The sequence below is a fragment of the Bos mutus genome, chromosome 29 (assembly GCF_027580195.1).
Source record: "Bos mutus isolate GX-2022 chromosome 29, NWIPB_WYAK_1.1, whole genome shotgun sequence".
NCBI classification, from domain to species: Eukaryota; Metazoa; Chordata; class Mammalia; order Artiodactyla; family Bovidae; genus Bos; species Bos mutus.
In genome coordinates this window covers 32,037,749-32,065,126 of record NC_091645.1, presented here as the reverse complement: position 1 = coordinate 32,065,126, position 27,378 = coordinate 32,037,749, and the positions used below count along the sequence as shown (strand labels likewise).

The following is a 27,378-nucleotide window of genomic DNA, read 5'->3' as shown; positions in this document are numbered from 1 at the left end:
CTTGCAGTCCAAGGGACTCTCAAGAGTCTTCTCCAGCACCACAATTCTAAAGCATCAGTTCTTTGGCGCTCTGCCTTCTTTATGGTCCAGCTCTTATATCTGTACATGGCTACTGAAAAAACCATAGCTTTGACTATGTGGACCTTTGTCGGCAAAGTGTTATCTCTGCTTTTTAATATGCTGTCTAGGGAGAAGGCAATGGCACCCCACTCCAGTACTCTTGCCTGGAAAATCCCATGGACAGAGGATCCTGGAAGGCTGCAGTCCATGGGGTGGCTAAGAGTCGGATATGACTGAGTGACTTCACTTTCACTTTTCACTTTCATGCATTGGAGAAGGAAATGGCAACCCACTCCAGTGTTCTTGCCTGGAGAATCCCAGGGACGGGGGAACCTGGTGGGCTGCCGTCTATGGGGTTGCTCAGAGTCGGACACGAGTGAAGTGACTTAGCAGCAGCAGCAGCAGGTTTTTCATAGCTTTCCTTCCAAGGAGCAAGCGTCTTTTAATTTCATGGCTACAGCCACTGTCCACAGTGATTTTGGAGCCCAAGAAAATAAAATCTGTCACTGCTTCCACATTTTCCCCTTCTATTGCTATATAAATTCATTTAAAAACCAAATAGGGAACAACTCATCTGTAAGGCACTAGAGTGGTATTTGGGAAATCAGAGTCACTATACCATATGCATCAGAGGAACCTGGGTGCTAGTTAACACTCCCTGCCTTGGGCCAGCAAAGCAGAATCTTAGGAAGGGCCTTGAGTTCTGCATTCATACCTGCCACCCAGGTTCCTCTGATGCCCACTAGAGTTGAGAATTCTACAAGAGCAGGTGCACCCTACATGTCCTCTAAAAAACAGAGAGGACTGACTTCTATTCTTAGCTATTGGTGGGAGTGGGAAGGAAGTTCTTTGAAAAGGCTAGCTACTGCTGCTGCTAAGTCACTTTAGTCATGTCCGACTCTGAGCGACCCCAGAGACAGCAGCCCACCAGGCCCTGCCGTCCCTGGGATTCTCCAGGCAAGAACACTGAAATGGGTTGCCATTTCCTCCTCCAATGCATGAAAGTGAAAAGGGAAAGTGAAGTCGCTCAGTCGTGTCCGACTCTTAGCGACCCTATGGACTGCAGCCTACCAGGCTCCTCCGTCCGTGGGATTTTAGGTGGGGTTAAAAGCAGCAACAGACAAGTCTGGAGGCTTCCTTTTTATTTCCAATGAAACTGTGAAAAAGAATATCCTTCTGGTCAGGAAATCCAGGTCAGAAAGAATTGCTCATCCTTTTGTTCAAACGGCCTCCCTCCCAGCCAGCATGGTAAAAGGCCTTCCAGTCTCTGGAGCTCAATCCACCAAAGGGTCCTTCCTGCCTTCTTGCCAGCCCTGTAGTAAGAATTCTTCCGATCATGATGGGCCCATGGTTAAGACTTATTCTCTTTCTTACCATTTTTTTCCATTTCATCCTGCGGTTCTGGTACCAGGTCTTCACCTGCAGTTGAGTGAGTCCCAGAGACTGGGCCAAGTCCAACCTAGAAGGCACGAGAGACAGGGGTATGATGAGGAAGAGGGGAAGGCCTGTTACCAACATGTGGACCTCCCCATTAAACCAGTTCCTCCCAAAGAGCTCTGCTTTCCTTCCCAGAATCCTATGGAGGAAACTGTGAAGCTAAAAAATAGATGCCCAAGCCTAAGAACTGTCTACATGGAACCTGAAAGGAATTTCTGAACCTTCACTGCAAAGTCCTCTCCTGACCCGACAGACTCTTTACTCTGATCCTGTATAAAATGAAGGCTCTGACCCCAAATCCAAACTGGGGAGGAAAGGTAAAGTCCCATTTTTCCGGGTGGTAAGCCTCCCGCCACCCCCACCCCCAACCCCTGCTATCTCTACAAACCCCCTTGAAGGTTGCTTCCTCTGCACAGGTCACGTCTCAACCAGGGAGCTCTGAGTTCTCGCTGGTCTCTGCTTCTCATGAGTTATTTCTGCCTCCCTGACTCCACTGCTTCCTTCACAATCACAAACGTGCTTACCGTATTCTAAATCAAGAACGAGGGCTCAAAAATACGTTTTGACAGGTTGACTCATCTTTCATCCCTGCCCTCAACTGTTACGGATTCCAAAAGGAACATTACATCTGTCCCCTTCCTGCTCTCCATTTCATGGCCAAGCGTGGTCCTACATTTCTCTGTAGCCTGCAGAGCCACCAGCCTGGGCCAAGGGACTTGGGTACACAGCCTCAGCTGCACCCAAGCTTCCCTGGGGCTTCCTTGGTAGCTCATCTGGTAAAGAATCCGCCTGCAATGCAGGAGACCTGGGTTCGATCCCTGGGTTGGAAGATCCCATAGAGGAGGGCATGGCAATCCACTCCAGTATTCTTGCCCCATGGACAGAGGAGCCTGGCCAGCTACAGTCCATGGGGTCACAAAGAATCGGACACGACTGAGCGACTAAGCACAGCACCTCAGCTTCAACTTTCTCTACTTGAGGAGTAACAAGCGACACCTCACCATCAGGAAGACCAGTGGTACAGGAGTGAAGGCTCCAGGTGTGGCTCCTGGCATGCCAGGTACCCTTCTCAGACCCCCTGCTTGGACCAGAGTGCCCAATTCAATCTCCAATAAGAAAAACCATTTTCCTTCAAGGACTTCAGCTCCTGGCTTCAATCCCCATTCACACCTATCTGCTTGCCCAGTAAAAGGGCTACTGTAAGCTGACAGTTTTATTGAAAGTCATTAACAGACTGAAGCCAGTAAATTCCTTGTGCTAGCAGTCCTTAGCCTCCCCACTAATGAAGCCCTGCAGCCCAGGTGTGTGTGCGTTCAATCGTGTCCGACTCAGTGACCCCATGGACTGTAACCCACCAAGCTCCTCTGTCCATAGAATTTTCCAGGCAAGAATACTGGAGTGGGTTGCCATTTCCTTCTCCAGGGGATCTTCCCGATTCAGGGATTGAATCTGCGCCTTTTGCATCTCCTGCATTAGCAGGTGGATTCTTTACCACTGGCACCACTTGGGAAGCCCAAGAAGCACATATGAGAATCTAAACTTTTTTTATTAAGGTAGACATAAATTTGCATAAGTGAAAACAAGATCAGTTTTTCTCACTTTTTTGGAAAATTTTTAAATTTAAAAACTGTTATTTATGTTAATGTGATAGGTCTAATATTGTTATCCTGTAATGAGTAACTAAATATTTTTAAACTTTCTCAACTTTAATACTCAATTTGGTAAATATCAATAGTTTAACCAACAAAAGTTTTCTGGGGAGTAGGGCTCAAAAATTTTTAGGAATGTAAAAGGGTCCCAAGACCAAACCCTTTGAGAACTGCTAATGCAAAGCACCTAACAATGCCTGTCACCCAGCGGGTACACTATAAGCAAAAGTGTTATTAACAACCATATAGCAGTTTACGGTATCTCTGGATAGCTTTTCGGGGGGCATAGGTAAATTTTGCATCGTAGCCTTTCTGGCCACAATTTGGCATCCCAGGTAGCTATTCATTTAAACACCAAGAGCCCAGGGGGGCCATCCCACGGGTCTCCCAGACCTCCCTGGAGGCAGAGGGCTTCCCCCCTCTGCATAGCCTTCCTGGCCAGTTCACCTAAGGCCGTCAGGTGCATCAGTGAATGGAAGGATCAGTTCACAGCTCTGCCACAGCATTGGCAAACCAGGATGAGCTCACTTGGGAAAAATGCACTCCTGACTCATGCTGGCCCCAGAAACACACTTCACTGTCATCAGCTCTCTCTCATTACCTGCCACCGTTACAGATTCTCACTTCCCTGTGCAAATTCGCTTCAATGGGGTCACCTAGGAGACTGGAGAAACAAACACAGGGGAAGAGGGTGTGCGCCGTGGGAGGAGGCGTGCTCATGGCCCCGGTCACGTACGAGGTGAGGAACAGCTGGTGGGGCAGCTTGGGCGGCAGCCTCCACACCAGCCAGATGGTCCTCTTCTGCAGGCAAGTGAATCAAGCTCACCTGAGAGGTGCCTGGGCAGGTAGCAGGAAGCCCCAGGAGGTTGATTTGGAACTAACATTTCTGCTAAAAAAAAAAAATTCTAACTTCTAAAATAAGCCTAGAATGTCATTTTGAGTGTGCTGATTCATAAATCCAGATGCCCACTCCACCTCCTGTACTCCACGTGTGTTGAGTGCAGGAGGTGCTTCGTTACACCAGGGAGCATCAGAATAGCAGAACACCATGTGTGTGTGTGTGCGCGCGCGTGAGTGTGCTTAGTCACTTAATTGTATTCAACACTTTGCGACCCTATGGACTGTAGCCGGCCAGGCTCCCCTGTCCATGGGATTTTCCAGGCAAGAATACTGGAGTGGGTACCCATTCCCTTCTCCAGGGCATCTTCTCCACCCAGGGATCGAATCCAGGTCTCCTTCATTGCAGGCAGATTCTTTACCATCTGAGCCACCAGGGAAGCCCCAGAGATCTCATCTATTAATCCCCAAACCACAGACCTGCCTCCATCCTCTGCCTGAAGGTGCCCCAAATTGCACATGTCCAAAACAGAATGCACTCTTTCCTCACCAAACTCACTCTGCCCTCTGCCTTCCAGCTTCAGTTAATGCTTGTCCCTCTTTCCCTGGTGGCCCAGGCAGGAGCCACAGAATTCTCAGCTGTCTGCCTCACGCCAATGGAAATTCTGTTGTTCTGGCTTCACAACAGGTCTCAGATCTATTCTCTTGTCTCTGTTCCCACTGTCTCCACCTTAATTCTTTTCAATGACCTTCCCTGGACTCTGTCCACCTGCTTTCCCTGCTCGATCTCTTCTCACTCTTCCCTCTCTGTTACGTATCGTGCTAGCAATATGAAGATTCCGAGATGTAAATCTTGGGACTTCCCTGCTAGTCCAGTGGTTAAAACTCCATGCTCCCCATGCAGGGGGCCCAAGTTTGATTCCCGATCAAGGAACTAAAATCCCACATGCTATAGGGCATGGCCTAAATTTTTTTTAATAAATAAAAAATGAAAAAAATAAAACGTAAATCTGGCCACAACACTCGCAGCTCTTCACAGCTACCGACACACAGCCTGCACAACAAAGTCCACATCTTTTGGTCAGACATACAGGGTCCTTCTCATCTCTGCAGCCTCACTCCCCCCATACACCACCCCCCAACTCCTGGAGCTGGAAACATCTATCACCTGCAGAGCACTCAGCATGCCCAGCAGCACATCTGTGCCTTTCGCACGTTATTCCCTCTGTGGGATCTCCCTCCTGGGATCAAAGTGCTTCTGAAGTGCTGCCTCCTCTGAGAAGGCTTCCCAGCTGCCACCAGATACACTCAGCAATACTTTTGTGCTCCTGGAGCCCTCAGGAACATGTTGGCATCCACACCCCAAGTCGTGATGTGGTTACTGCAGCCACATCCTTCCCCGTGACCTCCTCTAGAGCAAGTCTCTTGTCTGCTATCTTCTGGACCCATAATCCCTGCCACAATGCCTTGCACACAGCTGCTGGGAGCTCAACTAACTGAATCAGTAAACAAATTCCCTTTTAATCAATGACTTGCAAGCTCCTCTCTCAAATTTTTATCGAGCAGCTAATAAACAGCTTGAAATGCATTTGAGTTTCCTTTCCTTCTCTTTAATAGGGTCAGACCTGAAATAGACAAGGCAGTAAGCAAAGAAAGAGCAAAAGTACCTTGAAAATCCTTCCAATAAACAGGGTCACACATTAGGCCAGTCATTCCAGAGTGAGTTTGAAAGAACAAGGTAGAACATACACTCTTGCGGCATATTTCTTTGCTAAGATGCTAAATTAAAGAAAGTGGGGAGGTACTGAAGCCTCTGAGTAAAGCAGGGGTCATAGCCACCCTCACTGAGATCTCAAAAGGGTTTAAAGAAGAGACCTTCATCCAGGTCCTCCTTGGTCTCAGCCAAATGGTTCTGACTTGGTACCTGTCAAGTTCATCAGGACATCTGACAGCTCCGCAGCCCCATTAATCCAGGCTGCCATGCAGAAGCCAGGTGTGCCTGCTAAGCCAGTTGGGGGTTGGAGGGTAGGCAGAAGCCTGGGAAGATCATGGACCTCAACTCCAGGTCTAGTCCCAGTGCATCTGATCCTAAGTGTCAGTGGTTTTAAACACCAAACCTGTTTCCCAGCTGAGCGCCTGGGCAACCATTTGCTAAGCTTTACCATGCTTGTTGTATGGTAAACAAGCTTGCTGGGCTTCCCTTGTGGCTCAGCTGGTAAATAATCTGCCTGCAATGCGGGAGACCTGGGTTCAATCCCTGGGTTGGGAAGATCCCCTGGAGAAGGGAAGGACTACCTACTCCAGTATTCTGCTGGAGAATTCCATGGACTGTATAGTCCATGGGGTCACAAAGAGTCGGACACAACTTTCACTTTCACCATGCTTGTTGTACTGCAGTAGTTAACATACAGAGATGCAGTGAGGAGTAAAAATTCAGCATCAGGCAGGCTTCTGGGACTAAGTATGATGAATTCAGGTGAGCTATGTGTGTGCTTAATGGCTCAGTCGTGTCTGACTCTTCTGCAACCCCATGGACTATAATTAGCCCACCAGGCTCCTCTGTCTGTGGAATTTTCCAGGCAATGATACTGGAGTGAGTTGACCATTTCCTACTCCAGGGGATTTTCCCCACCCAGGGATCAAACCTGGGTCTCTTGCATCTCCTGCACTGGCAGACAGATTCTTTACCACTGCACCACCTAGGAAGCACTCAGTGGGCTGGCTTTTGTTTAACCAAGGCTGAGATTACTTGAGCTGAGACATGGACAGACTCCTGCCCTAGTGTCCTGCACAAACCCTAGAACAGTCCTTGTGGCCCTCCATGCCACATTGAGAGCAAAAGGAGTCTCCCTTCTCAAGGGCCTTTCCTGGAACAGTCCCTTCCCCGTGTCCTCACCTGTCTGGGGTGGACAAGTACTTCTGCTTCTGGAATTTCTTCTCCAGGCCCATGAGCTGCAGCTCGGTGAAGATGGTGCGGCTCCGGCGGGGCTTTTTCTGCCGGGGCGTGGGCTGTTCCGTCTCAGACTCGCTGCTCCCGTGGTTCTCGCCTGGGGCCTCCGCAGAGGCAGCTTCAGTGGCCGGGTGGCGGGACAGAACCTGGGCGATTCCCGGGGTGGTGGGGACCAGATGGGAGATGACCGTGGGCTGTCGGGTGATCACCGAGAGGAGAGGATATGCCCGGAGGGAAGTGGGGCCTGGAAGACAAACAGGGAGGCGAGTCACATGGGGCGGGGCAGGGGCGGGGAGAGAAAGGGGGCCAGAGATCCCAGAGGACCCCACAGTGAGACCCGTCTGCCTGGCAGGGCCTCCTGTTCACAACCGGGTATAAATGGGGAAGGCTGGGCGGACAGAACACATGCAGGTTAGATCAGCCTAATGGGTGAGAACATTCAAGTCTTACAGGACAAAGAAGAGGGTCCCGAAATCCCTCTGGTTTTAAATGACTCTTTCCTCATCTCTTCCTTTAGAATCTTCAAATTCTGGTTTCACAGATATGGGTCAATGACACAGCAGATAGAAGGAAGTAGTCAGATAAAGCAAGGAACTGAAGACTTAAGGAATCTGAAATAGATTCGTAATATACAAAGTACCTGAGAACCACCTCCGGTCTTTATAAAAAATACATGGTTCTAAGTATAAATTCTTCCTGGGAAGTCTACAAACATTGAATCAAAACATTTTTCGGAGGTAGAAAGATGCTTAAAAGTTACTTCAACTCCCTCATTTCAGAGACAAGAAAACAGTTCTGGCCAGAAAGGCTAAAGGACTTAGACGGTGTCACAGAGCTAGAAACAAGCACATTTAGGAGTCAAACTAGGTTCTTCTGGCTTGAACTACGGGGCAGTTACCACACCATGAATCACATAGATGCATCATTTAGAAAAGAGGGGCCCAAAAGATTTTAATTCACATGAAAATTCAGATCTGTTATAGTGGCTGCCTCCAGCTCTATGTTAAGGAGGATTCTCAGGCTGGGTCAGAGTCCAGCTGATGGAAGAGAGCTGGGGTTGATTAGCAATGTCTGCCCCAGGGTGTGCTGGGGTCGTGAGGCGTGGTAGTTCCCAGACAGTTCTGTGCCTCTTCTGAATTTTAAGAGAGGAGACCTTTCCTGTCCAAAAATATGTTTTCTCTTTTGTTGACTGAAAAGAATTGTACAACCTAAAAGTTGAGAGTTATGTTTTATATTTTAGGGACTTTCTTAAGACATGAAGCCCAGGAGCATCTTTGCAGATAGCTCCAAGGGACTGCTCTGAAGAGGTAAGGGAGGAGCCAGGATATATAGGAGTATTTGCAACAAAGACTAGGTGGTCACAACATCAAAGGATTACTATTAACTAAAGAAAACCATGGACAGACCTAGAGACTGTCGTACAGTGTGAAGTAAGTCAGAAAGAGAGAAACAAATATCCTATAAGATCACTTATATTTGGAATCTTGAAAAATGGTACAGATGAACTTAAATTTCCAGAGTATGAATAGAGACACAGACGTAGAGAATAAATGCATGGACAACAAGGGGGAAGGGTTGGTGGGATGAACTGGGATATTGGGATTGATATACATACACTACTATGTATAAAATACATAACTAATGAGAACCGGCTGTATAGTACAAGGAGCTCCACTCAGTCCTTTATGATGACCTAAATGGGAAGGAAATCCAAAAAAGAGCAGATATATGTATAGATATGGGTGATTCTTTTTGCTGTACAGCCAAAACTAACACAACATTGTAAAGCAACTATACTCCAATAAAAGTTTTAAAAAGAGAAGGAGAGAGAAAACACAGACATCCCAAGTTAATGGATTTAGCACTTTTCCGCACAAGAGAAGAACAAATCTGGACTCACTAAAGTCATTCCTTTGATATGCACCTCAGCTATCTGGGGCCAGTATAGCTGAGCCCTTCCTTCTTCTCCTGAGCCCCCTCGGGGTGCACCGCTGGGGGCAGCTGCAGTGGTCAAGGGTAATGGGCAGCCTGCAGCCTGTTGGTCTCCCTCCTGAGTTCCCTCAGGCTCACCAAGGGGCGGGGGTAGTGGCTCAGGGCTGAGTGGCTTGAGGGCTGCACCATTTCTTATTTGCTGATACTTTTAAGGCTCAAGTGAAAAAGTCCTTCCTTTCCATTATTCCATAGAACTGTGTTTAAAATGTCACTATCACTACCTATGGAAATCATTTTATCCCTCTGGGCCTCAGTTGTATCAGCTGTAAAGTGAGTAAAAGGAGATAATTTCGAAGAATTCTTCAAGCTCTTATATGGGGCTTCCTCAGCGGCTCAGATGGTAAAAAAAAAAATCTGCCTGCATTGCTGGAGACCCAGGTTCAATCTCTGGGTTGGGAAGATCCGCTGGAGAAGGGAATGGTTACCCACTCCAGTATTCTTGCCTGGAGAATCCCATGGATAGAGGATACAAGACTGAGCCACTAACACTTTCACTTGTTCACTTTCATACTAATGTCATGAAAGCACCTTTCATCCCGAGCCCATCTTGATATATGACGAAAACAGGAAGTTCTGGGGTGCCCTTTGGGACTCAGCCCAGCCCCGACAACTCACTACAAGAGCAAGGCGAATATCTGAGCCAGATAACACTCACACTTGTTTAGTGTTCACAAAAGCTCCTGCGTGCTATGTGTATGCTCTCTCCTCTAGGCTGGCATTTCTCTTCTTACTCATTTCCATGCTTCTGTTTTTAGACCCCAGTCACAACTACGAAAACAGGTAACTTCTCCTGTTCTTTGACCACATGTCTGATAAGACCCAGTAGAAACCAAAGTTGTTAAACAATAAATCATCAAGGGCTACTATTTCCAATAACTATCCAGACAAGGCTAACACTTAAGGTTTTCTTCTTTCTTTTAAAGAAAAGAATCTGGGAATGATATTTTATAATAAGAAAAAGTAGGATACCTTGTACAGTGGTTTTGTATCTGTATACATTATGAAATGCTGCTTCTTCAAAAAGAAACAATCTAAAAGCTTCTTATACTACTATTTTTAAAAAATTGTTTATTTATTTATGGCTGCACTGAGTCTTTGTTACTATGAAGACTTTCTCTCGTTGCAGTGAGCAGGGGTTGCTTTTCCTGGTAGCAGGCAGGCTTCTCATTGCAGTGGCTCCTCCTATTGCTAAGCAAAAGCTGTAGATGCACGGGCTTCAACAGCTGTGGCACACGGGCTTAGTTGCTTTGAGGAATGTGGAATCTTCCTGCACCAGGGATCAAACCTGTGTCCCCTGAATTGGCAAGAGGATTCTTCACCACTGGACCACCGGCAAAATTCACTACTTTGTTTCTCATTACCAATGTAACACAATTTGTTATAAAAGAACTTTAAAGTAATTGGAAATATATAAAATAAAGGTCTCCCCTCTCAGTTTTCAACCCCAAATCTTAGAGGTAAACTTCCATAACTGCCCCTGTGTATACACAAACATGGACTTCCCAGGTGGCGCTGGTGGTAAAGACCCGCCTGCCAATGCAGGAGACTTAAGAGACACGGGTTCCATACCTGAGTCAGGAAGATCCCCTGAAGGAAGGCCTGGCACTCCATTATTCTTGCCCACTCCATTATTCTTGCCTGGAGAATTCCATGGACAGAGAAGCCTGGCAGGCTACAGTCCACAGATAGGGCTGCACAGAGTCAGTCATGACTGAAGTGGCTTAGCACGCACATATTCACAAATATACATAAGTTCTAAATCTAATAATGTATATTCTAATCTACTGAAACCCATAGTTACAAAGTGTTTATTTGGTAAAATATAGACGTGTCACTTTATTTTTTCTAAACAGATAGCCAACAATTCCCCAAATCTGACTAGTCCATTACTTAAAGTGTCAGCTTTGAGACATTAAGTTCCTCCTAAAGAAATGAAGTTGGGAATTTCTGGTTATCAGAATTCTGAGAGTCTACTGGGGAATTTTAGTCACCATAAGTATGAGAGCTTCCTGCTTTGTAGAAAAGCAGCCAAACTAGGACAAGAACCACCCTTCTCAAGGGCTGCCCTCTATTAGTATGGTTATAAACAGGTGTACAGCTGCTACAGGAGGGCGGTGGGTGTGCAGGAGGAGGTGGGGTTGGGGAGGCTAGAGTTAGGAAACCGGGTGGAACAGAAAGGGGCAGATTTTGAGGGGGCTCCCGAGAGTCTGCACTTTGGGGAGAGTGAAGACTACTTTGAGAGGATTTCTGAAAAACATTTTAGGGGTGTACTGGGTAAAATCCTTGAATATATTCCTTTAAAAAATACTAAAGATCTTCATGCTCAAGGCTTCTGTAATCAGATTTCAGTTGTCATTGAGTAGAATTCTACAGATACACTGGGTCCTATGGGGCCTTAGAAATAGATGGATTACTTTATATATACATGTATCTGTTTCTGGACTCTACTGAACTAATATATGATCCTGTTATAAGACCATTCCACTTTTATTATTGTGGGGTATTGGGGAGTTTTATTATAGAACAAATTTCCCCTTTTTATTCTTTCTACAAAACTTTTTTGGCTATTGTCATTAATTTTTTCAGTTGAATTTTAGAATCAACTTGTTAGTCTCTAAAAAAGCAAATCCTACTAAAAATGTATTAGACTTCCCCTGACCTTACAGATTACTGCTGCTGCTGCTAAGTCACTTCAGTCATGTCCGACTCTGTGCTACCCCATAGACGGCAGCCCACCAGGCTCCTCTGTCCCTGGGATTCTCCAGGCAAGAACACTGGAGTGGGTTGCCATTTCCTTCTCCAATGCATGAAAGTGAAAAGTGAAAGTGAAGTCACTCAGTCATGTCCGACTCGTAGCGACCCCATGGACTGCAGCCTACCAGGCCCCTCCGTCCATGGGATTTTCCAGGCAAGAGTACTGGAGTGGGGTGCCATTGGGAAAAATTATTCTTTTGACAATCCTGGTCTCTATAGGCTGAAAGCAATTATGGGTATTTAAAAATGGCTTTTGGAGATTTATAATATTTGGTTCCACAAAGTTTAAACCCAATGAAAACCTCACATTAAAAAAAACGCAAACAAAATAAAAAACTTCAGAAGAATGGTGGTGATTCAAGGCAACATTCTAACCACCGAAGTTTATAATTTCAGGAATCTTTACCCAATACTCTGATGCAGGTTCAGTAACAAAATTGTACTCCCCCAGTAGGTTTCCCTGGTGGCTCAGACAGTAAAGAACCCTCCTGCCAATGCAGGAGACACAGGAGATGCAGGTTCGATCCCTGGGTTGGGAAGATCCCCTGGAGAAGGGAATGGCTACCCACTCCAGGATTCTTGCCTGGAGAATCCCATGGACAAAGAAGCCTGGAGGGGCTACAGTCCATGAGGTTGCAAAGAGTCAGACATGACTGAGCAACTTCACTCAGTGAAAAGAGCACCTTCTGATGTTGGAGATACCCACGGGGCCTCTGGGATGCTGATAAATGTTTGGAGGGTTCAGGGAGGCCATCATCGTAAATAAACACAATCGCAGTGAGACACCATATTGTGTTTTTAGTATTTGATGTGTGTCCCTAAGGAAAGAACAGCATGGTTGCACCAGGACACAGGGTGGGTTCTGTGTGTGCAGCAAAGCGGGGCGTCTCCTGAGAGGCAAACCAGAGAGCAGAAAAGTGAGCCCAAATATACTCCAGCCAGCTGCTCCCTGTCTTTCCTTGTTTTAATATATGACCTGATTTCCAACAAAACAGTACCCAGAGCTTTCATTCCACCAAGCACTTACACACTCCCATTTCACATTCTCACAGAAGTCCTATGAAATCATCTAGCCCCCTATTTACATTTTGGCTAAAAAATCGAATTTAGGTTTTAAAAATAGAGGGGAAATGATAAATGAGCACATACAATGGAGGGGGGCCACTTGGGTTACTGAGAAGGCAGATAATGTATAACACTATGTATTAAGTATGCCTTTTCCTTTTCCTGAGAATTATCACTATGTGAAAATGTTGACTGAAGACAGCTGCCCAGCCACCCTGGATCATTTACATACACTTGGGAAATTTGAGCACATTATCTGCTACTGAGAGGGAGTAATGACTGTCATAAACCAAAGACTTTGTTTAAACAAACACATTTTAGTTGACAAAAGGAATATAAACATGACCACAGTGAATGCATCTTCTAATAGCTGTTTTCTTTAACCCAGCCCCCAGACCAATAAGGCTGTAAGATGGGTATCACGTAACTGCATGTACCGTCAACCTAGAAATAGCTGCCTGCCAAATGTGGGAGAGTTTTGAGAAACTGTTTTGGGATTAGAAAACCTGAGCACATTTGTGATAGGCTGATGCTCAGGGACATCCCCGGCAGCCTGGGAAGAAGTGGAACATTCAGGAGGCTAAACAGAATGTTCCATCGCGTGGATTCTGCAAGTTGTTTAGCTGCTCAGTCTTGTCCAACTCTTTGGTGACCCCACAGACTGTAGCTGGCCAGGCTTTTCTGTCTTTGGGATTGCCCAGGCAAGAATACTGCAGTGGGTTGCCATTTCCTCCTCCAGGGGATCTTCTCCACCCAGGAATCAAACCCTCGTCTCCTGCATTGGCAGTTGGATTATTTACTGCTGAGCCACCTGGGAAGCCCAAGTGGATTCTGCAAACTGAGTGGAAGTGACACACATGAATGCAACTGGGCCAAGTATGGGCACAGTCCAGAATGGCCAATTTCAGGCACAGCTCCCCAACATAATTCCTCCTTCCCCACTGGTAGACACCAGTCTACCCCTAGCTACAGCAGGACTTGAACCCCAGAGCACCATGTCAGCACCCATACACCTCCTAGGGGTTCCCCTTCCATTCCTCCAAGACACCAAGTCCCTACATTGGCTCTCTACACCCACATTCTGGTTGACACAAGTGAAGGTCAAAGGTCTGAGTGGATAAGGATCTCTAAGCTGCCTGCTTGACTGATTTATGTCCTGGGAATGTGTGACCTATATACCCGCAGAAAGCTTCTGAGGAACAGAGGCAGCATACACAGAGACATGGGTAGAGATGTGTTCAGTTAACCTAAAAGACAGACTCGGTGGAACAACTGGGGAGCTCTGGCTGAGTTTCCTGGGGAAAATCATAAAACCACCCACACCAAATGGCTCCCATGGACTCACATCCCTACACATTGGCTGGTAAGCTAGGACAATGGAAAGAACGGGACCTCACTGACTCCTGGAGGGACCTTGAGCAGGTTAGCAAAACTTTCTTAGTTTCAATTTCCTCTTCTGTAAAGCAGGAGTAATAATAATTTCCCCATGTAGATTACTATACAGATGAAATGCATTTAATTGCCGTTAGCTCTCTTTCTTTCCTCTTTTCACTTCAATGGTTTGATGCTCCGTGAATGAGCTCAGTGGAAGTTGGACTTAGCAAGAAAGCAGACTTAATTGTGAGCTACGCATGCGTTCTCTTCTTATCCTCTGCACATATGCATGAAAAGCAAGATTCAGCAACACTAGAATATGCCAGCTTCTCTTTGCCAAGTGGGGGTCTTTACATGCCCTAACAGCAAAACAAGACAGCTAGAGTAAATCGGTGAGAGGGCTAATCTAGCCAGTGCATGTGTGCTAAGTCGCTTCAGTCATGTCTGACTCTTTGCGACCCCGTGGACCACAGCCCACCAGGCTCCTCTGCCCATGCGATCTCCAAGCAAGGATACAGGAGCAGGTTGCCATTCCCTCCTCCAGGGGATCTTCCCAACTCAGAGACTGAACCCACGTCTCTTATGTCTCCTGCATTGGCAGGTGGGTTTTACCACTAGTACCAGTGACGTCCCCCTAAAACCATGAAGAAATAACTACTGTGGTTTTGCACACCTGGATAAACAATTCATAGCCCTTCCCAAGGTTAGTTGCAGGCGAAGAAGGATGACGGTGGTGGCACACAGGACCGTACCAAAGTCAATTTCTAAAAATTGCAGGGCAAACAGAGATGCATGGTTAAAATTAACGTGCCTCATCTTGTGTTGAAGGTGGACTAAGAAAAGTCTAAGCTGAGGGTAAGTGGCAACCAGACATCAAAGTTCAGTGCTTGTTTGTCTATAAGAATAATCTTTTTTTAAGATTCTTTTTAACATGGACCATTATTTAAAGTCTTTATTGAATTTGTTACAATATTGCTTCTGTTTCATGCTTTAGCTTTTTGGCCCTGAGGCATATGGGATCTTAGCTCCCTGACCAGGGATCAAACCCAAATCCCCTGTGTTGGAAGGTAAAGTCTTAACCACTGGACCACCAGGGAAGCCTCCTCCCTTACCATTCTTGAAGATTATCCATATAGGGACTTCCTTGGTGTTCCAGTGGTTATGAGTCTGCCTGACATCACAGGGCACACCAGTTAGATCCCTGGGCCAAGAGGATCCCACATGCTATGGGGCAACTGAGCCCATGCACCACAACGACTGAAGCCCGCAGAGCCTGTGCTCCACAAGAGAAGCCACTGCCATAAGAATCCCATGCACCTCAGCTAAAGAGCAGCCCCTGCTCACTGCAACTAGAGAAAAGCCCGTGCAGCCAATAAATAAGTAATTTTTTAATTAATTTTTTTATAAAAACACACATAAAGAAAGAAGACTTTCAAATTGTCTACAGCGGGTGAAAGTGAGTTTATATTTATTAAAATTGTATCATATGTTAAAAATTGTTCTCTGTTTCTGTTGATAATTGATGTAATTCATCCCAATACCTAAACATACACTTACATAAACATTTTAAATACAGCGGTCTACACTGTGATTGCACCTGATGCTTATTCAGTCATTCCTCCCTTTGTGGACATTTAGGATAGTTATGTTTTTGCTATGACACATAATGCTGCAATGAACATCTATCCCTGCTGGGTACATTTTTAAATGTAAGTTTCTGGACCAAACAGCATGTGAATTTTATTTAAATATTTGTGTATCTATTTCTTTGGCTGTAGAGAAAGAAAGGCAAGGAAGGGAGGAAAGAGGATATAATGAGGCTGAATGGCCATTTAACTCTGTGACATACTAAGTTTCTAGCCCAGTAAGAGTTAATGGAATACATGCTCCCTTTACAGGTTATGGCTTTGTATTACTAAAGAAAAAAGAAAATGTTTTAAGAGGCCAACTCAAAGGCTAACAAAACATCTTAGCCATCAACTACCTCATAAAAAAAAAAAAGTGGGTGGGCATTTTGATGAGTTAAGTGTAAATGAATTAGAAACATGTGGAATAAATTTATTCCAGCATCCATATGCGACTGCCATAATGTAGATTCTGGAATAAGCATCTAGTGAAATTAAAAACTGAAGAAGGTTCACAAAGGGATGGAGAGAACACATTTTGGGTATTTAGAGCAATGAAGATTTGGGAAACAAAGAGGAGACATGAGAGCAACCCCAGAAGGCTGGACTGCATCACGCCATCTTTTCAGATTCTTGATTTCGCAAAGAAACAAGCTCGGTCTTACCACATTCAACCTGCAGCATCATCAAAATGACAGACGCCCACAAAAACACAGGGCTTCACTGGGAGCTCCGTGAAATCAATTAAGCTGGAAGATAGGTGTGTGAACCTTCCCATCCTGCCTAAAGTGACCCACCCAGATGTGGTCATCAACCACCCTCTAGCTGTCACTGCTCCATGTCCTCTGGCACCAAAGCATACATAAGAAATGACATTGTCTTTCTCCTCCTGGCCATTCTGCTGTCTCCATACACCCACACCTGCTTTTAGCCATTCCTTGTAACCACTCATGGATGGAAAGCTTCCCAGAGCAGCTGTTGTTTAGTACAGAGATTGAATTCATCACTCCTACCTCCAGGCACCCCCACCCCAGCTTTTTGTATGTGTCCTTATTCACCCTTACTTAATTCAAACCTTGGAGCAAGAGTTAATGTGTTTACCCATCTATTGCTCACTAGATTGCAAACTTCTTCAGGACAGAATTAAAAAGTGCATCGTTTTATGGATACGGGTTGGGGCGGAGGAAGGAAGGAGAGAGTGAGATGAATGGAGACAGGAGCGTGGAAGCACATACACTACTATATGTAAAATAGACAGCCAATGGAAATGCACTCAGGGAACTCAAACTGAGGTTCCGTAACAACCGAGGGGAGTGGGAAAGGGTGAGAGGTAGGAGGGAGGATCAAGAGGGTGGGGACATAGGTATACCTATGGCTAATTCAGGTTGATGTATGGCAAAAACCAAAGCAATATTGTACAGAAATTATCCTTCAAATAAAAATTAAAAAAAAATTTTAAGTGCATCTTCCCAGTGAAAATGCCACGCCTGACCTGAACTGATTTTACCTGGTATTAGAAGACTGGAGACATTGTTCTGACACGTTTGGGGTCTGTGGTCTTGGTCAAACCATCCTTCCAACCTTCAGCTTTCTTTCCTAAAAATGACACTAATAATACTTCTCCCAAGCTTGTTGAAAGATAGCAATGGATAATGAGTATAAAACAATTTTGTAAAAAATGAAGAACTATACCAAAAAAAGGTAGTCTTTTTTTTTTCCAACAGTCAAAAAAGTACTACCTTTCCAAATTTCAGAGATGCTTCTATTTCCAAAGAAATCATAATCCTGGGACTTCACAGGCAGTCCAGTGGTTAAGACTTCGTGCTTCCACTGCAGGGAGCATGGGTTCAATCCCTGGTAAAGGAACTAGAATCCCACAGGCCTTGTGACACGGCCAAGAAAACAATCGAAAAAACAAACATTAATCCTGCTTTCTGTGCTAACCTAATCCCCCTTTGTCTTGTCTCTTGTACACTGTCATTTCCAGTTAAGGTTCTGTTGTCACAGGGATAGAGGCTACACAAAACTGACCAGGAGGGGCCCTCTGGTTCACTGTCACCATCATCTGTGAAGCCTATTGAAGCTAATTATCTCACTGGAGACATGAGGCATTACAATAAAAGTTAATAAGTAGACAAAGAAGCGTATGGCAAATGCTGGATGGCAGAAGACTCATGGGAATTCAGGATGGATTTCTGCACTCTAGAGTGTACAGTGGCTGGTCATGAAAAAAGGAGGAGCTTGGGTTCTGAGAGGGAAGGAAGGAACAGATTTCAGAATCACTGTCTAGGAAGAACCCACAGGACCTGGAGAAGCACTAGATTGGGAAGAGAGAGGAGGGCAAACAGAGAAGATGCTGCAAGATTCAATACTGCAGCAGAACTGCTGGGAGCAGAGAGCCTCTGCCTCTGTCCCGTGACAGTGTTTCATTAGAAGAGACACGGCTTGCAGAGGCTTATTTAGTTTGAGGTAAAATCATACACTGATTTTGACATATGATTCCTGGCAGGCATGCATGGTCATAAACTCATTTTTGCTGAAGGACTCGGAGATGAGTCTGTGGATTTTACATAGAATAAGAGTTGAAGAGCTGACTCACTGGAAAAGACCCTGATGCTGTGAAACAATGAAGGCAAAAGGAGAACGGAGTGGCAGAGGATGGAATGGTTTAGATAGCATCACCAACACAACGGACATGAATCTGAGCAAACTCCAGGAGATAGTAAAGGACAGGGAAGCCTGGAAGGTTGTGGTCCGCGGGGTCGCAAAGAGTCAGGCATGACTTAGCAAGTGAATGACAGCAACTCTTTCCACCTCTGTTATTACCAAGCTATAACCCAAGCTGCTGTACCTGGGTCATTGTGATAGCAACTGCCAGAATGAAGTAAAATGCAAATTTAAACATGTTACTTTCATGGATAAAACTGTTCCTCAGATTTCCACTGAATTTAAAACTAAACCCAAACTATTCACCAAGGCCCGTGAGGGCCCTGCAGGATCTGGACCTTGCCTGCTTTCTGAATCGTGGGACAGTCTTCTCAGTCCTGTGCTTTGGTCTCACTAGCTTTCAGTCAGTTTCTCATAGAGTTTTTTCCTCAACAAGGCATTAACCTTTGGTCAGCACATAACTGAAGGGTTGAAAGTAGAATTCATCTCCCAAGAACAAAGATTTAAGACCATCAGGGGATGAAGGACTGGGCCTTGGGGTACATCTTCATCAATGGAGCTGGGAAAGGAAATAGGACCAATAAACCAGAGACACTGCAGTGTAAGAAGCAAGCAGCACAAGTAGGAATACAGGGTCAGTGGAAATGACCAGAGAATTTCAAGAAGGATCCACTTTCAATAAGCTTACTCACTAGGAAATCTCTTGACGTAAGTTTTGAAAATTTCTCCCCTTCTCTGATATTCCAGACCTATCTTCATGGTATAGGAATCTCCACCAGGCAGACCGGGAAAATACATATTGTGCTAGGACCCTGGGCAGTGCCAAGGAGAAGCCACTGAAGATTGCTTTCTGTCAGTGGTCCTGTGGGGCCCAGGCAAGCTCTTGACTACCCAGGAGGAGAAGCAGCCACCAAACACTGAGCATCTCATGCCAAAATGTAATTTTCTAAGTCCAATTTAGTTTTCCTCCTCTCCCTATGCATTCTCTGTGTGTGTACTCAGTCATGTCTGACTCTTTTCCACCCCCTGGACTGTAGCCTACCAGGCTCCTCTATCCATGGGATTCTCCAGGTAAGAATATTGGAGCGGGTTGCCATTTCCTACTCCAAGGGATCTTCCCAACCCAAGGATCAAACCCACGTCTTCTGCATTGGCAGGTGAATGCTTTACCACTGTAAAGCATTACTCACCTGGGATACCCTGGAACATGAAGGCAAAACATTAAACTGGAGGCCTCTCAAACCAGTGCCCGGTAAGCCCCCAGTACAGTCAATGACTAGCACATCTCTCTCTACTGTGATAACCAGCATAATGCAGGCATCTCCATCAAGATTCCTTGATGTCATGCAGATAGTCATGTGATTTCAATGGTTAAATCTCCTCTTCCTGGTGCCCCATTATTTTCTGATAAAAGTGTACTTTTGAAGCTTATGCAGATACATAACTGTGTTGCAAAATGCACTCAAACTTGAGAGGAATCTACTAATTGAAAAGAGAGGGACAGAACTCTGTTGTTTGGTGGAAGGCTCTTGTTAGAATGAAACAATTCCTCTCCTTTTCTCTTTTGTTCAAGGAGTTAAGATCAAATGGCAGCCAGCGTACCCCCAAACAGTAGTGAGAAAATTATACAACAGATATCAACATTTACTCATGCTTGAGTCTTGCTCTTGTAGGTAATAAGAGAAAACAGCAATAAAATCCTGCAACACACTGAATGTGAATCATGTGGACCATGGTAACTAACTGGTCAACTGGACCAAAGAGAGTTGTTCCTACAGCAAGATGCTCCCTGCACTGAGCCCCATCCTGTCTAAGATCCAACTCTACTCAACAACGCCATTCCCCTCGCCTTGGCCTCAGTCCACGATGAGGTCTCTCTTTCTCTGAGTTTTCCTCATCAGTAGTTGGGGGAGTTGGGTGGTTTCTAGGGTCCTTTTGAGTACCAAGATACAACGACTTTACGAGCAATAACCACACTCGGACATACGGAGTCTCTTACATTCGTCAACTCAATTGTGAAGTCTTTGTCTTATACTTCCTTTCCCACGATGTACTTCCCATGCTTCGCAAATGGCATCAACTAAATAAATATTAGCTGCAGTTAATGAGTGAGCTAAGAGCAAGAGTATTAATGCCCTCACGTAAACTTCCCCAGAACCACTAAATCTTGTCCGTTCACAAGGGAGTGGACTGATGAATTATTTACTCATCTGATAGCCTCATAGGTGATCCAGATTTTAACTATAAAGGCAAAAGACTATCTTTGAATTAATCTCACCACGCACAATTAAGACTTCGACGCTATTTGATTTATAGGGAATGACACATTGAATAACAAAACACAGAGAGTAGTTTTTCGTAACCCAGCCTTTGACGGGATAAAGTCACACAAAGTCGATGTCTGAACTAGGACCAGAGCCCAGACCTCCAGTTTGTTATTGTTGTCTAGTCGCTAAGTCGTGTCTGACTCTATGTGAGTCCATGGACTGTAGCACTCCAGGCTTCCCTGTCCTTCACTATCTCCCGGAGTTTGCTCAGACTCGTGTCCATTGAAGAGACAAATGTTCTTTTAACGTCACTTTTTTCACGTCACGTATTGCCTTTCTAGGCAAGAGCCTGCCAGAGTGCTGAGTACTTTTGGCTTCAGACACTAATTCTTCCTCATTCATATAGTCTATTTATTTTAATGGCTAATGCTTTTACTCTGCAATCTAGCTCCCTACAAATCTTTTCTCTGTTTCTATTCTATGAGTTATACAGTTGTTTTTTGTTTTTGTTTTTTTTGCTACACAGTGTAGCATGTGGGTGGATCTTAGCTCCCAGACCAGGGATGGAAACTGTACCCCTGCAGTGGAAACTAACCACTGGACCACCAGGGAATTCTCAGTCCTACTATTTTAGACTTCACCTCTAAAGGAGTTCATGCTGTATTTGTCTTTGTCTGACATTTCACTCAGCGTGATGTCCTCCAGGTTCATCTATGTTGTCACAGTGGCAGGCTTTCCTCCTTTTTCAAGACTGAGTAATATTTCACTGCATAGAGAATGTTTATCTCATATTTTCTTTATTTATATGTCAACGAATACTTAGGCTGTCTCCATGTCTTGACTGTCATGAATAGTGTGGCACTGAGCACGAGGGCACAGGTGTCTCTTTAAGACAGTGATTTTACTTTCTTTGGATACATATCCAGAAGTGAAATTATCACATCATATGATCTATCTTTCATTTTTTAGGAACTTCCATACTGTTTTCTGGAATGGCTGTAATCATGTGGTCCAGTTTTTAGGAAGTTTGAACATATTAGAGATTAACAGCTAATAATCTGATATTTTTAACAGCCAGTCTGAAAGACTTCTGCTTGGAAATTTTTCCTAAACATCCTAGTAGATATTTAAGAGAAAGGTGGAAATAAGTGTAGATCTCTGACTATATTAAAGCTCAATGGCCCGAAACATTGACATCGATTTGTTCATAAGAAAAAAATAATAACCCAATCTCTCCAAAAGAAGAGATGCTTAACAGATGCTAAGTCAACCTCACATCCCTTAAATTCCACCCATAACCTCAAGGTGATGGGCAGATGGAGGGGACAAAGGGAGGAGAGTTTATTGGCACCACCACGGGCTAAACTTCGCACACACATATCTCTTTTACTCCTCACAAAGATTATCTGATGATGAGGGCAAATATCTGGAATCTGTACAGAAATTTGATTCATGGCCATGCTCATTATTATATCATGCTACCTTTCAAAATCCTAAAATACACCTTACCAGGGACTTTCCCTTATGGCATTCTATTGTTCCAGACAGTTGATGCACATTCAAACACAGTTAAACCTCTGCCTCTTCCAGGGTGTGCTTGTGAATTAGGCACTAATATTGACTCACATGGGCTTCCCAGGTAACACTATGGTAAAGAACACACCTGCCAATGCAGAAGACGTAAGAGACGTGGGTTCGATCCCTGGACGGGGAAAATCCCCAGGAGAAGGGCATGGCCACCCACTCAAGTATTCTTGCCTGGAGAACTGCACAGTCAGAGGAGCCTGGAAGGCTACAGTCCATTAGGTCTCAAAGGGTCAGAAACAACCAAAGTGACTTAGCATGGGGCATACATGTTGGCTCACATGACATCCAAATAGTTAATTCTTATCTCAAGGCTCCATAATTTTCATGACTCAGTGCCCCATTCCCCCTCTCCAAAAGAAACAGACAAAGGATATCATCTTTTGTTTCTTCTTAAATCACATTCATTTTTTTTCCCAGTAGGAAGCAACATGTTTCAGTGTAGAAAATTTAAATCTACAGAAACACAGACACCAAAAAAAAGCTGTGTACATTCCACATACAGAAAAACCAGCAAAGCTCACAGATTTCTGAAAGACATAGGAGGTCCTATTTGGATAGACTGGTCTGCCTGGAAGAAAGATGGTGCCATGGTTTTAGTCCAACAAGAAAAAGAGGACAAACAGTTGTGTTTCCTGGGGAACAGCTTGGATGGAAACAAAGTATGACATACTGAAATCCATCTAACATGGCAATAATGAGCCTATTACCAAGACCAAAGAACTGAGCCAAGCCACACACATGGCAAGAAACTCAGATTTGTAGCCAGATACCCAGGTATTTTCTCATTTTCCATGAGCCATTTCCCTACTGACCATGTGAGAAGCAGAGAGGCATTTTTATAGAACTTGCAACTCTTATTTCTAGAGATATACATCAACACTGCTTCTCCCAATTAGTCAAATTTATTTCCAGAGCTGGGAATGTGTTAACAATTGCTGTAGAAAAGTTGTACAAGCACAGATAAACCCTACTTCTCACTAGATTCTAAGCTCAGGACTACTGGTTCAAAAATTGTCAATTATTAACAGAAAAAAAATAAGGTCAATAAACTGCAGTGTAGAATTCTACCAAGATATCTCAAAGCATAGAATTTTTTCAATTGAAGTAGAGTTGATTTACAAAGGGACAAATTTTTAAAATAAAGATATATAATTCAATACCCCGAGATAAACCATAATGGAAAAGAATATTTTTTAAAAAGAATGGATATATATATATGTATAACTGAATCACTTTGTTGTATAGCAGAAATTAATACAACATTGCAAATCCACTATATTTCAACAAAATAAATTAATAAATAAAATAAGGCTATATATATACTAATTTAGGGTCTCTTCTGCCTATGAGATGAATACTAGAATAAGATTTTGAAATTTAATCAGAAAATGGAAAATTATACAAATGTCAATGTAATCATTGATGTACTTCACTTACATATACTATTTTATACTATTATACCACTATATATATACTATGCTAAACTGAAAAGGGCAATACACCTATAGACTAAGAGTTATCATCGGACAGGGACCCCCAGACAAGCACAGTCCTTCCCAGAACTTCTCCCCTTCCTGCCTTCAACATGACAGAAACCAGTTCCCACATGAAGCATAACTAACTACTAGCTCAGACTCAACGGGACTCTGCAGTAGCTTCAACAGTCAAAAAAGATTCATCTCCACTCTTTAGATTCAGCACAGAAAAGAGAGTTTTTGACCAAAGCAACTCGGGCCCCAGTGAGAAGAGCTGAACACACAGTGTGTCCTGTAGGCACGAGCTCTCTTCCAACGGTCCAACCCCGCAGGCCCTGTGCCCACCATCCCTGGGTCCTTATTTCAGGCCAGAACCCGCCTTCCCTCTCTCATCACACATCTGAGAGCTAAGCTGAGAGCTGCCCCAGGAAGCATCTTCTCAGGCCTGGGAGCGGAGCTGAGAGAGTCAGAAGACAGCGGGGTCCCTCGCTGGTCTGTTGCATCCACATCACTACCCCACAGCTCATTAGAGGGCTGGCAGAGGCAGGAGTGTGGTCATGTCATTTAAAGTACAGATAAAGACCCTGGTTGGATGAACTCCCTGGACATTGCAAAAGCCTCCCAAAATAGCCTCATACCAATCTACACAGCACCAGGATCTCAGTGGCAAACATCCATTCACAGAGAAGATGAAGAACCGCAGTTAGTCTTTTATATTTTTAGGCCTATAGTGAAGTTATTAGAGTCACGCTCAGGCTGTCACTTTTCTAAGGTAGCAATTAAATACAGACTCGTGGTGACACCTGTTATCCTGCTCACTTAACTGATGAGGGCACCTGGCTCATCAGAGTTCAAATGGGAAATAATCAGCACGAACACACCAACTCCAAGTACAGGTCATGGGCAACACAATTTCTTCTTATTCTTAACCAGCAAGAATCTCTATAATCCTGAGTTTCAAAACTCTTTGGGCATTACAGTCAGAGATACACAGCCATTATAGCTTCCTTCAGAAGCACCAAGCCAGCTCGTTTCTGCTAAGGAATTTCTGAGAAAGTTCATGTAGGAAGAGCCTGTCCTGCCAAACTTTTCCATCCCCCACGTGGCTCCTCCCACTGTCCCCACACTAATGTTTGCTAGTCTTTCATAACCAGCGTTCCCACCTCCACCCCAGCCACACCCTACTCTCCCCACAGCCACTATCAATGTCACCTCTTGTCAAGGCCGGTAAACAATCTCAGAATCCACACACAGCATGGATCCCAAGTATGACATACAAGAGACCCAACTCAGAGTCAGGCATAAGGATCAAAAAAGCACCTCCAGGACTTTCCTGGTGGTCCAGTGGTTAAGGCTCTGCACTTCCAACATAGGGGACCAGGGTTTGATCCCTGGTAGGGGAACTAAGATTCCCACACGATGAGAGGTATGGCCAAAAAATAAAAAACAAATGAAATTTCAAAAAAGCACACCCTAGCCTTACCCTCCATGGCAGCCTCAGCCCTGAACCCACCTGCAGACCCAACAGAGTGTCTACATGGAGGTCAGCCAGCCCATCTAATCCAACCTTTCCCACACAAGACAAAGATGAAACAAAGGACAGGAGATTTCTGGGCTTCCCTGGTGACTCAGTGGTAAAGAATCTGCCTGTCAATGTAGGGGACACACGTTCAATCCCTGGGTCCAGGAAGATCCCACATGCCTTGGGAACTAAGCCCATGTGCCAGTTATTGAGCCTGTGCTCTAGAGCGGGGAGCCACAACTACTGAAGCCCACATGCCCTAAAGCTCATCTGCAACAAAAGAAACCACCACAAAGAGTAGCCCCTACTATCTGCAACTAGAGAAAAGCCTGCACAGCAACGAAGACCCAGCACAGCCAATAAATAAATAGATGTGTGTGTGCTTAGTTGCTCAATGGTGTCCAGTTCTTTGCAACCCCATGAACTATAGCCCGCCAGACTCTTCTTTCCATTGGATTCTCTAGGCAAGAATACTGGAGTGGGTTGTCATGCCCTCCTCTAGAGGATCTAGCTAAATAAATAAATCTTTTTTTAAAGGGGGAGGGACCAGAAGATTTCTTAAAAATCCACATCTCTGAAACCAATGGGTCTCTCTGGGTGTGAACTCTGAGAAGCCAAAAAAGGGAGAGAAGAGCACAGGGGAGTTTGGACCTTGGAAGAAGGGGCCTCCAGAAACAGAATCTTTGAAAGATTCAGGGAAATTAGTGGGTCTTAAGCCACACTTTTACTTCAGAACCAGCAAGGGTCAGCTAAGGCTTCAGAGAAGATCTAAAGTGGCCTATTGACCTCTTTTCTTCAGAAGGAGGAGAACAAAGAAAAGTTAGGGTTGGGGGAGAGGAATTTGTTCAACCAAATCTTGATAAATGTCTTGTGCAAACATAACTTGTGCAATAAAGGACAGGATCAGTCCTTGGCTTACAACTCTTTGAACACTTTAGTTATGGAAAGAAGCCCAAAGTTTCCACGACTCAGTGTTCTGTGGTCTGAGAAATGGTTTGCAAGCAATCTGGTCTTTCTGGAGGAGAAGGGAGAAACACCGAAGGTGATAGGAGAAGCACTTAATATACAAATTAGGACAAATAGGCTCCGGGGAGCACCTAGCATTGCTTGTCTGGAATCTCTGGGCAGGCAGTCGTAGGAGGGGAAGCTTGATGCCGGGGTCAGTTGTGTGCCGGCAGTTCCCATGACATCCTGGAGGCCTGGCTATGAAAGTAAGGTGAAAGGCTTTCCCCGATACTTCTGGATCTAAAGGGAGGAGGAAATGGATACCTAAAGGGAGGTCCAGTGTACAGCATGCTCAGTTGCTCAGTTGTGCCTGACTCGTTTGCGACTCCATGGACTGTAGCCCGCCAGGCTTCTCTGCCCATGGGATCTCTTGCCCAGGCAAGAATACTGGAGTGGATCATTATTGACACACCAAAACACTTACTGGGGACCTTTATTATGGGGCCTATCACAGGGAAGGAAATCAGAAAGTTACAAAGCACCAAAAGCATTCTTGCTCATAAGGTTTGTGATGGGGTGGGTATGAGGGATGGAATCTAATTTTTTAATTAAAATAAAAGACTTGGGACTTCCCTGGTAGTCCAGTGGTTAAGACTCCACGCTCCCAACGCAGGGGACCTGGGTTCGATCCCTGGTCAGGGAACTCAATCCCACATGGTCCAAGTAAGAGTCCGAATACTGCGACTAAGACCCGGTGCGGCCAAATAAATTAATAAAATAAAAGATTTGATATTAAATTAAGATTAAAACTAAAAGAAATGAAAAGTAAAATAACTATCAAATAAAGGGATACAATAACTATTAAATAAAGGTATAAATGAACAATATTACTACTAGTCATCATGACAAAATGAAAGGCTTAATGTCCTGGAGCCAAAAAGAACAATGAGCCGGTTCATTAATTGCCATCTCAGTATTTGGTTGCTCTTCTGGTAGCTCTATTGCTCACTCTAATTATTTTTGGCCCAAACACTTCGGCCCTTGTGAAAATCATTAGTAATAACGCTCCTGGCTCACCTAGTATTTTCTCACAACCAGGATCCCAGTCATCAAGGCATAGAGTCTTTCCTACGCTAGCACAGGACAGCAAGAGCAGAGAGCTCCAGGCAGAC

At 44.7% G+C, this 27,378-nt stretch overlaps 1 protein-coding gene across 1 annotated transcript in view; it reads right to left on the bottom strand.

Annotated features, from left to right (window-relative positions):
- BARX2 (BARX homeobox 2) overlaps positions 1–27,378 on the bottom strand; it is an 82,058-nt gene that overhangs the window by 8,141 nt on the left and 46,539 nt on the right. Inside the window, exons 2-3 of the mRNA XM_005896983.2 lie at positions 6,880–7,177; positions 1,435–1,519 (exon numbers count right to left, since the gene is read on the bottom strand). Coding sequence (XP_005897045.1) covers positions 1,435–1,519; positions 6,880–7,177 — 383 coding nt within the window. The remainder of the gene's footprint in view (positions 1–1,434; positions 1,520–6,879; positions 7,178–27,378) is intronic.